We start from the raw sequence: 11,733 nt of genomic DNA, 5'->3' as shown, positions 1-11,733 counted from the left end.
GTGTCATTAAGAAACCACTGAGCTGCTCCCCGCCAACAAAAGAACACTGAGGGAAACTGGTTCTTTTGCTACTTTCTCGATTTATTGCTATACCCACCACTGGACCTAGTACGATGCCTAGCGTGTATTCATTAGTCAATAATTTATGTTCAGCACTGATTCTTTCAACAAACTTGAGTGCTCAGTTCCTTATCTGGGGGGTGTGAATGAAAGCTTCACAAACACTGCCACTATTAATAATAGTAGTAGTAGTCATTAACAATAGTAATAAAAAATCACTATTAGTAGTTAATAATGGTAATATCTGTGAGATCTTCATTAATAGTAATAATGATTACGATAACAGCAAACATTTATTGAGTACTTATGGTGCTAGGTGCTATTAATATTAAAGTGGCTGGATGCAGTGGTTCACTCCTGTAATCCCAGCACTTTGGGAGGCCAAGGCGGGCAGATTGCTTGAGCTCAGGAGTTTGAGACCAGCTTGGGCAACATGGCAAAACCCCATCTTCACAAAAAATACAAAAATGAGTCAGGTGTGGTAGTGAGCGCCTATAATCAGTCCTAGCTACTCAGGAGGCTGGGGTGGCGAGGCTTGCTTGAGCCCAGTCAAGGCTGTAGTGAGCCAAGATTGTGCCACTGTACTCCAGCCTGGGTGACAGAGCGAGAACCTGCCTCAAAACAAATTTTAAGTATTTTTTCTATCTTGAGGATTTCATTTTCTGTGTTTTAGATAAGACATGACACCATTTAATTCTTACAACCACCCTATAATTCCAAAAGTGTCAGTATCTACTTACTCAACTCAGAGAGCTGAGTGGCCAGTGTTTTGGCCATAAATTTCTGAAATAGGATGTTCACTGATCCCTTACAACTGTAAACAGGGCAAACATGGTCTCTGGCCAGGGAAAATACAAACAGAACCACCCTCTGAATCAAAAACATTTCTTGTCCTTTTACAGGATAGTTGTAAGGACTAAGAAACAAAATCTTCATGTTTCCAGGAATGGATGAATTGGCTTCCATCATTAAAAATGTGTTTCTTGCTTTATGTTCTATATATACTTAAATAGCATCCAACTACTTATTGTTCCTAAAAATGCTTCTGATATTTGTATGCTCCAGATTCCATGTCCTTCTACCTATCCTGGTTTTTTTGCCCCCCGCCCCCACTAAGTGAACTATTCTTCTTTATACAGCCTAACTCGAGTATCCTGTTAGTGAAGACCTACCAAATTGGGTCAGTTGCACTTTGGTTCCTTTTGGCATAAAAAGAAAGGCAGATTGCTCTTTTTTCGGGCTCAGTAACTTCTTTATTTTCCTTCTCCACTCCCCCACTAGTCTGTGAGCTCCTGATGATGGGGAAGGGCAAGGACTGTGTCTTATTAGGCTTTCTGTCCCCAGCTACTGGCGCAAGGCCTGCCATATAATATTATTGTTGCTAATATTCATTAAACACTGTGCCAAGCCTTGTGCTCCTTATCTTCTAGATATTTTTTTCTCCCCTGCCCTGTGCTCCTTGTCTTCTAGATATTTTTTTCTCCCAACAAGCTTGTGAGTAGGTACCACTGTTACCCATCCCAATTTTTACATATGAGGTAAATATATACATTAAAAAGTTGGCTGGGCCCTGTGGCTCACATCCATAATTCTTGCATGTTAGGAGGCTGAGCCGGGAGGATTGTTTGAGCCCAGGAGTTTGAAACCAGCCTGGGAAATGTGAGAACTTGTCTCTTAAAAAAAAAAAAGTAAAATAAAAACTTTAGAAGCATAAGTAACTGGTCCCAAAATCACACTTCTACTCAAGTGGCAGAGCCTGAATTAGAACTCAATAATCAAATAAGCCACCTAAAGCATTTTTCACAGCATGTGGTGCTTAATAAGCATATAGTCTGTGAATATTAGCAATGGGAATTATTGTTCAACGTTGTACAGCTCGTAAAGAAAGCTGAGACTGTAACTCAAGTTTTATGTATTTACTTTCTTATTTATTTAGCTCCAAAGTTTACAGCCTTTCCATTATACCAGAATTGAATTAACAGGGCCTCTAACCATTTGTTTTTGTTTTTGTTTTTTTAATATAGACAGAGTCTCCCTCTGTCCATATTTTTTTTTTAATATAGACAGAGGGAGACTTCAGGCCGAAGTGCAGTGTCGTGATCACAGCTCACTGCAGCCTCTGACTCCTAGGTTCAAGGATCCTCCCACCTCAGCCTCCTGAGCAGCTGATACTACAGATATGCGCCACTGTGCCCAGCTAATTTGTACACACATACACACACATACACACACATATGTATACATAGAGATGGGTTTTTGCCATGTTGCTCAGGCTGGTCTCGAACTCCTGGCCTCAAGAGATCCTCCCATGTCCACCTTCCAAAGTGCTGGGATTACAGGCATGAGCCACCACACTCAGCCTCCATTTATACTTTTTAGATTCTGGGTGTATTTTTTAAAATTCAGAAATATTAAAACCAAAAATATGATATATTTTTTATGTTTTCTTTTAGTATATAAAGCTTTCAACTTACAAAAAATATAACTGTATGCATAACCTCATTTACATGGAAATTCAAAAACCAAGTTTCATACTCTCTGAAAAAGTCTCTTCCAGCTCTCTATCTCTGCAATAGGTTCTGTGAATTACAGAAAACGAATTAATCTGCTGTCATTGCTGGTTACCTGTCTGGCTACCTTGAGGATGGGTACTATATTTCAATTCTGTGATCCCAGCACAATGCCCAGTGTCTAATAAACATTCAATGAACATTTCTCGAATTAATGTATAAGACAACCACTTTTGGTCTCAGGGTTCCCTTACAGTCTTAAATATTATTGGCCGGGTGCGGTGGCTCAAGCCTATAATCCCAGCACTTTGGGAGGCCGAGACGGGTGGATCACGAGGTCTGGAGATCGAGACCATCCTGGCTAACACAGTGAAACCCCGTCTCTACTAAAAAAAAGTACAAAAAACTAGCCGGGCGAGGAGACGGGCGCCTGTAGTCCCAGCTACTCGGGAGGCTGAGGCAGGAGAATGGCGTGAACCCGGGAGGCGGAGCTTGCAGTGACCTGAGATCCGGCCACTGCACTCCAGCCTGGGCGACAGAGCGAGACTCCGTCTCAAAAAATGTATATATATATAAAATTGAGGTTAGTCGGAGTGCAGTAGTGTTTACAACTAACTGATCACAACCAGTTACAGATCTTTTTGTTTCCTCTCTACTCCCACTGTCTGACTTGGCTAGCCCTTAAAAAATAAAAAAGGGCCGGGCGCGGTGGCTCACGCCTATAATCCCAGCACTCTGGGAGGCCGAGAGGGAGGATCGTTTGAGCCCAAGAGTTCAAGACCAGCCCGAGCAACATAGTGAAACTCCGTCTCTACTAAAAATACAAAAAATTAGCTGGGCGTGGTGGCGCGCACCTGTGGTCCCCGTTACTCGGAAGGCTGAGGCAAGAGAATCGCTTGAGCACAGGAGGTTGACGCTGCAGTGAGTGGAGGCTGTGATTGCACCACTGCACTCCAGCATGGGCGACAGACTGACACTCTGTCTCAAAAATAAATTTAATTAATTAATTAATTAATAGTGAAACGAACACCACAGAGACATACTTCCTTTTGTCCTTTTTTCTCTTCTGCAGAGTAACGCGAAGTCTTGCCGTAACCCAAGATGGCAACCATCTCTCAAATGTCACTTCGTACAATGACGTCACACAGCGACCATGCCTTTCCTCCCTGAGAGTTTCGCTACATTTCCCAAGATGCTTTGCCGATAGCGACGCTATTAGTCGTCATCGACGGAAGCGCACCTGACTGAGCGGAAGTAGAAGATCTCTGAGGCTAAGAAGGTGGATACTGGAGAAGCTGTGAGGTTGTAAGTAACCCCGTGGGTCTAAGCGTCTTGGCTGTGAGGAACGAAGCTAGGGAATAATCTGCTGGAAGCGCGAGGCGTCGCTTCCCTAACCCTAGGAGCTCAGACTCCTGTGTTCTTCCAGTAGACTGGGAGCGAAGAGAAATAAGACATTGCTGTGGAGGCGAAGTCTCCGTATTAAGGTCTTGCTGGTTTTTAAGTTTTCTTGGAACATACTAGGGCGAATTCAGACTCTTGTCGTGACACAAGGGTCGTTGGCGTGATTTTGCTGCGACTAGAGCAATTTACATTTTTGCAAATCTCTAGCAAATTTTTGCAAATATCTGGGCTGCTGATGCTCTGACTCAGCTTCTACAGCAGTGGTTCGCAATTGGCTGCACGTCAGAATCACCTGGGATGAAAAAAAAAAAAACAACTCTGATGCCCTTGCTTGACGCCACACTAATAAATCAGAGTTTGGTTAGGGTCTGAGCAGTGGTATTTTCTAAATCTCTAGTGTTCTGTTGGGCAGCTAGGATTCAGAGTCACCCTTTCTGATGCCTGACTCTGACCCCCACGGTGATTCTGATTCGGGTCACCTGCGCGAAGGTTCCCTTTCCACTGTAAGAAGGTTCCCTTTCCACTGTGGGCTCTACTACACGCATTTGGGTTAAAGTGATCACAGTTTTGGCACGGATTTTATTTTGAGGTACACTAGAAACGTATTCTTGGGTTTCCTGTGGTGGTGCTAAAAAGACGGACCATAGTTTCTTACTCGTGTCTTGGTTATTCATTCTGAATGAAAATTAGGGCTGCTTCCTTTTTCTTGTCACTGTTTTAGTTTCTGCCTAATTTTTGCTATATAAACAGAACGCGAACGGTGGAACGTGGAAGAGTCACATTAAAAACGGCTTCTTTTGTTGCTTATTAGAAGTTCTGGGCCGGGCGCGGTGGCTCACGCCTGTAATCCCAACACTTTGGGAGGCCGAGGCGGATGGATCACGAGGTCAGGGGTTCCAGACCAGCCTGGCCAAGATGGTGAAACCCCGTCTCTACTAAAACTACAAAAATTAGCCGGTGGCGCGGTGGCAGGCGCCTGTAATCCCAGCTACTCGGGAGGCTGAGGCAGGAGAATCGCTTGAACCCGGACGCAGTGGTTGCAGTGAGCTGAGATCGTGCCACTGCATTCCAGCCTGGGTGACAGAGTGAGACTCCGTCTCAAAAAAAAAAAAAAGTCTAGTACCAGATTTGATCAGGAAAGGGGTCTCAGTTAAAATGACATTTGACATTATTTTTACTTATAATCTATATTTTTAAATAATGAATTCCAGTGAAAGGAAGTTACGGTGTGTTTTTTGGCTGTAATGCAGAGGTTTGTTTAGGTTTAAAACAGAACTTTTAAAAATATAAGCACCATTACATAGCAGTTGTTTTGTTTTGTTTACCCCCAGCTTTAGCGTCACCTCCCTCACTGGACAGCATGGGGGAGAAGTCAGAGAACTGTAGGGTTCCAGAGGATCTGTTCAATGGTTTGAAGGTTACAGATACTCAGGAAGCCGAGTGTGCTGGCCTTCCAGTTCCTGATCCCAAAAGTCAGCATTCCCAGAGTAAGCTGCTCAGGGATGATGAGGCGCATCTCCAGGAGGACCAGGGAGAAGAGGAGTGTTTTCATGATTGCAGTGCCTCATTTGAGGAGGAGCCAGGAGCGGACAAGATAGAGAACAAATCTAATGAAGATGTGAATTCCTCTGAACTAGATGAAGAATACCTAATAGAACTGGAAAAAAACATGTCGGATGAAGAGAAACAGGTAATTATTTTATTTATTGTGCAAGAGCTGCCACTTACACTGCATTTTAAAATGTGATCGATACTGTATCGTAGACCACCTCATCTGTGGTAAAGAATAACTTGCCCTTTTGTCTTTTTATGGCTTTAGTAGTGTAGGATCTGAGATAAATCGGTGGCATGACAGGGAAACACTGAGTGTGTCTGCTTAGCAAAGAAATTTTCATTATTTTCTGTGAACCTTGAGTTATGTTCATCTTGTACTTCAGGAGTCTGTAACATAACAGTCTTTTTGTTTATTTTCAAAATGTATATATACTTTTTAGTTTTCTGTTATAACCTTTTCTGTGGTTGGCTGCTGAAATTTCTGTAATGAACATTTTTATGTTTATGCTACATTTATGTTTATGAACATTTCCTGTTTATGCTAATCCCTTGTTAGCAAAATATGACTGCCTGAATATCTTGGTGGAGTTTTGGTTGCGGAGGTCTTAAGGAACAGAATTGTGTATGATTATAGCTAGCTATCGTTTGTTGAATGCCTACAATGTGCCATCCACTGACTTAAAATGTTACTTGTGCTTTCATTAATCCTCACAACATGCCTATGAAATATGTACTGTTATTTCCCCTAAGGAAACAACTTGGAGTGGTGAAGTAATTAGCTGAAGATCAAATGCCTAATGAATTGCAAAACTGATTCTCAAATCAAATCTGTTTGATTCCAAAGCCAGAGTCTAATGTAGAATGTAATAACAAAATATCTGTCTTCCTACAAAGCAGATAGACTAATAAAATGTACAATCTCCTGTTTCTTTGCTCTGGGGCCACACCCTTAACTGAGCAAGCCTTCACTTTTGGAGACTGAAGTCCTGCTGTCCTACCTCCTTCTGATTGCACAAGCAAGGTAGTCTCTGAAGAGTTACTGTAATAGCTTCAGTTTGTCTACAAAGAACTTGAATGAGATTGTAGTTTATGCCACTAACGAGCTCACTCACTGAACAGGTTGTGATACATTGGTAATGAGTTGAGATAATTAATGTGCAGCCTAAGCCTAACAGTGGGGGTGGGAAGGTAGCCTGGGGTGGGAAGGAGCATCTTCTCTTTCGCTGTCTCCTTAGACACCTTTCATTATCAAATCAGTTAGCTTTCATGTGAACGTGTTCGCTTTTGTGCTAGTGTGCGCCACCAGAACAGGAGGAAAAAGGGGCAAAACTGAGCCAAGTTCATAAACTATCAAGCAAATACAGCTCATAAAAATTAAGTACTGCTCCATAACAGTATAGCAGGTTTCAGGCTTTTTAGAAACACTGATTATACATCTATGTTAAAAAGATAGCAATGCTTTTCTGTTACCTTAATATATTTTGCCCTAAAATTATATTAATTTTCTAGTGCCCTCTGGATTTGACAGTTGAATGGCTTGGCTGAAGGTGTCACAAAGTCTGATCCCCACCTCTAATTTAGTAAAGCCTGTTTTGTGTCTCCTAGGCCAGAAAATCATACTTTCAGTTCCATAAATACTTTTGGGATTTTTTTTTTTTTTTTTTTTTTTTTTAAGACAGGATCTCGCTGTGTCATCCAGGCTGGAGTGCAGTGATGTGATCACGGCTCACTGCAGTTTCAACCTCCTGGGCTCAAGTGGATCCTCCCACCTCAGCCTCCTGAGTAGCTGGGACAACAGGCATGCACCACCCTACCCGGCTAATTTTTATGGGTGTTTTGATAGAGACGGTGTCTCACCGCGTTGCCCAGGCTGGTCTCCAACTGCTGGGCTCAAGCTATCATCCCATTTTGGCCTCCCAAAGTGCTGGGATTACAGGCGTGAACCACCACACCTAGCCAGGATAATTATTTTTATTGCCTGTAAGTCATATTCTAAGTAGAACAATACTTTCTTTCACTTTTTTCGCTCCTTTTAAAAATTGAGATATAATTTAGTGAAACAGTAGATCAGTTCTCATGTGTAGAATGCAATGAGTTTGACAGTTGTATTCACCTGCGTAACTCACATTTCTATCAAGATAGAGAACATTTCCATCATGTCAGAAACTCCATTTGTGTGCTGTATCAGTCATTCCTTTCCCAACCACACCAGTCTCTGGTTAACCACTCTTCTGATTCCTGTCTTATAGGTGGTTTTTTTCCTGTTCCAGACTTTCGTATAAATATAATCAGACAGTAGTATTCATGTTTAAAACATAAATATTTTCTATTTATATATCAAAGTGTTTTTATAGCTAATTTGAAAATTTGTAAGAATATCTCGTAACAGTAACATACAGCAGTACTAGTCCTGTTATTTAGAGAAATGTAAGCCACTAACTCTACTTTAAGGAAATAACCTATGAGAGTACAGATTGCCTTCAGCTAACTGTGGTACTAATCTATTAGCTGTTTCTATGCTATTTTGATAAATATCTTTCCGAAATTTTCAAGAAGCCAGCAAAACAGATGAAGAAATGTCTTCTGCATATATGGTTTGGCTTTAATAGCTCATCAGGGACAGGATAGTATTATATTTGAATCTTTTAAAATAGATAAAGTTCAGATCAACAATGATTTAAAAAAACATAAATGGCCAAAAAATGTGAAAAGACTTTCAGCCTCATTAATAATAATAAAAAATACAAACTAAAACATTATATCTCATCTATCAGATCAGAACATTGATCTGATGTTGACAAGAAGAGGATGCTGGAACTCATATACTCATGTTGGGAATGTAAATTGTTATATCACTTCGTGGGACACATACCAAATTTTTATGTGAAAATTTCTTTAGGTAGGGCTATCAATAGACTCTTCTACAATGATAGCAATGTTCTACATCCTGCACCATGCAATATGATAGCTGCTGACTACATCAGGCTGTTGAGCACTATTACAGCTGAGAAACTGAATTTTATTTTAATTAATTTAAATAGTCACACAGGGTGGCTCACACCTATAATCCCAGCACTTTGGGAGGCTGAGGCGGGCAGATCACCTGACAGGAGTTCGACCTGAGACCTGCCTGGCCAACATAGTGAAACCCCATCTCTGCCAAAAATAAAAAAAATTAGCCGGGCCTGGTGGCAGGCTCCTGTAATCCCAACCACTCAGGAGGATGAGGCAGGAGAATTGCTTGAACCCGGGACATGGAGGTTGCAGTGAGCCAAGATTGCGCCATTGCACTCCAGCCTGGGAGACAAGAGCGAAATTCCATCTCAGAAAATAAATAAATAGTCACACAGGCCAGGCATAGTGGCTCATTCCTATAATCGCAGCACTTGGGAGGCTAAGGCTGGAGGATCACTTGAGCCCAGGAGTTTGAGACCAACCTGGGCAACAGAGTGAGACCCTGTCTTTCCAAAAAAAAAAAATTTTTTAATTAAAAAATTTTTTAAAGCCTTTAAAAATAAAAATAACCACATGTGGCACAAGCCTATAGCCCCACCACTCAGGAGGCTGAGGGAGGATCCCTGGAGCTTGGGAAGTTGAGGCTGCAGTGAGCCATGATCATGCCACTGCACCCCAGCCTGTGCAACAGTGAGAACTTGTCTCAAAATGAATAAATAAATAATTTTAAAATAAAATTGTCACATGTGGCTAGTAACTACCATATTGGACATGACAGCATTAACCCTGATTCTCTTGTAGCCATTTATTTCAAGGAAATTATTAGAAATATACACAAAATTATATACATAGATGTGTTGCAGCATCATTCATAATTTTGGAAAGCTAGACAATGTTAAACAGGGTATTTGTAGTATAGTAAATATATTTGGTCTTTGTCCCTGGTTCCTGTTACAGAGCCCCTAAAACCCTTGGAATTTTCTGATAGTGTATCTTCTGTTATTCTTAATGTATCCCTTTTGATAACATCTGAGTTCATCCTAATGAGATAACTTTTAGGGTGTGGCCTATCAATAGCCTAAGGATGGGGCCAGTCACCAAAAAGACTAAGTGATTAGGGGTTTAGAGGGTTGGAACTTTTGGCACCACCTACCGAAATCCAGGAAAGGAGGAGGGTAAGTGCTGGAGATTAAGCTCCATTAAAACTTTTTTCTTTTTGTGTTTTGAACCAAGTCTCACTCTGTTGCCCAGACTGGATTGCAGAGGTGCGATCATAGCTCACTGCAGCTTCAACCTCCTGGGCTCAAGCTGTCCTCCTACATCAGTGTCCCAAGTAGCTGGGACCACAGGCACCCTCCACCACACCTGGCTAAATGTTTTTGTATTTGAAGTGAGGTCTCACTGTGTTGCCCTGTCTCACAAGCAATATTCCCATCTCAGCCTCCCAAAGTGCTAGGATTACAGGCGTGAGCTGCTATGCCTGGCTTATAAAAACTCTTGAACAAGAAATCTGATGAGCTTCCAGGTTGATGAGCGCATGGAAGTGTTAAGAGGATGGCACCCAGAGAGGGCATGGCAGCTCTGTACCCCTTCTCCCTCTGCCTTTCCCTGTGTGTCTCTTCACCTGGCTGTCCTATATCCTTCATAATATCCTTTATAATAAACTACTAAGGCCGGGCACGGTGGCTCACGCCTGTAATCCCAGCACTTTGGGAGGCCGAGGCGGGCGGATCACAAGGTCAGGAGATCGAGACCATGGTGAAACCCCGTCTCTACTAAAAATACAAAAAATTAGCCGGGCGCGGTTGTGGGCGCCTGTAGTCCCAGCTACTCGGGAGGCTGAGGCAGGAGAATGGCGTGAACCCGGGAGGCGGAGCTTGCAGTGAGCCGAGATTGCACCACTGCACTCCAGCCTGGGCGACAGAGCGAGACTCCGTCTCAAAAAAAAATAAATAAATAAAATAAACTACTAAGTGTAAGTAAAGTGTTTCCCAGAGTTCTGTGACCCAGTCTAGCAAATTATTGAACCCAAGGATAGGGTGGTTAGAATCCTGTGCTAACCATTCAGTCGGAATCATAGGTCACAACCTGGGACTTGTGATTAGTGTCTGAAGTGGAGCCAGGCTTGTGAGACTGAACTCTTAACCTGTGGGATCAGACACTGTCTACCTGGAGATAGTGACAGAACCGAATTGAATTACGGGACACCCAGTTGGTGTCCGCTGGAGAACTGTTTAGTGTGGAAGAAAACTCTCATCTGTTGTCAGAACTATTGGGAGTGTATAGTAGGAGAGAAAAATATGTTCTTCCCAGAGTATTATTTAAATTTTGTTGTTACATTTATGTAGTATACAATGCAGTTGTTAAAGATAAATCTTGACTGGGCATAGTGGCTCATGTCTATAATCCCAGCACTTTGGGAGGCCAAGGTGGGCACACCACTTGAGCCCAGGAGTTCAAGACCAGCCTGGCCAACATGATGAAACTCCACCTCTACTAAAAATACAAAAATTAGTCAGGTATGGTGGCATGCACCTGTAGTCCCAGCTACTTAGAAGGCTGAGGCACAAGAATTGCTTAAACCTAGGAGGCGGAGATTGCAGTGAGCCGAGATCACGCCACTGCGCTCCAGCCTGGGTGACAGAGTGAGTCTCTGTCTCAATAAATAAATAAATAATTTTTTTAAAAGAATTTCTAAAGGTGAATCATAGGTATTGACATGGGAAGCTACCTGTAATATAATGTCAAATTAATTAATCAGGTTATACAACAGTGATGATTTCTTTTAAGTTAAACTAAACCTATATGAAAGTATGTTTATACATACTAATTTGAAGGGTATACACCAAAGTATAAGCAGTAAGTAACTTTTGAGAGGTATGATTATTAGGGAATTTTAATTTATATGTAATGCGATTTTGTAATATTTGCTTTTTTTTACAGTAAGCCTATATTACATTATTCCATTTTAAGAATATAAATAAGTAAAAATTGATTACTTTACAACCAAAGTGTATGCCCTACCACAAAAGCACATAAAGCCGACCCCTGAGGATTTGGGAAAGAAGTGCTATTCCGTATAGAGTCTATGTATTATTAAAGGCTTCTTGTGGACACAACCAAAGAACAATAGCCAAAGTCTGTTAATCAAGCTAACCTCACTTGTCCTGTGGCTGGGAAGATAATTCAGCCTCAAGTACAGTGTCACTTCTCAGCAGAACTCATAAATCAAGAGTAATTGAGGAGGAAAGCA

The 11,733-nt window shown here is 41.7% G+C and overlaps 1 protein-coding gene across 1 annotated transcript in view; it reads left to right on the top strand.

The window, feature by feature from the left end:
- Window positions 1-3,720: 3,720 nt before the first annotated feature.
- The window catches only part of LOC105482338 (tetratricopeptide repeat domain 1), a 56,422-nt gene continuing 48,409 nt past the window's right edge, over window positions 3,721-11,733 (top strand). Inside the window, exons 1-2 of the mRNA XM_011742365.2 lie at window positions 3,721-3,875; window positions 5,303-5,661. Of these exons, the coding sequence (XP_011740667.1) occupies window positions 5,332-5,661 (330 nt within the window). The 5' untranslated portion in view covers window positions 3,721-3,875; window positions 5,303-5,331. The remainder of the gene's footprint in view (window positions 3,876-5,302; window positions 5,662-11,733) is intronic.

This window comes from Macaca nemestrina, chromosome 6 (assembly GCF_043159975.1).
Source record: "Macaca nemestrina isolate mMacNem1 chromosome 6, mMacNem.hap1, whole genome shotgun sequence".
Lineage (NCBI taxonomy): Eukaryota > Metazoa > Chordata > Mammalia > Primates > Cercopithecidae > Macaca > Macaca nemestrina.
This window is presented reverse-complemented; position numbering and strand designations above follow the sequence as displayed.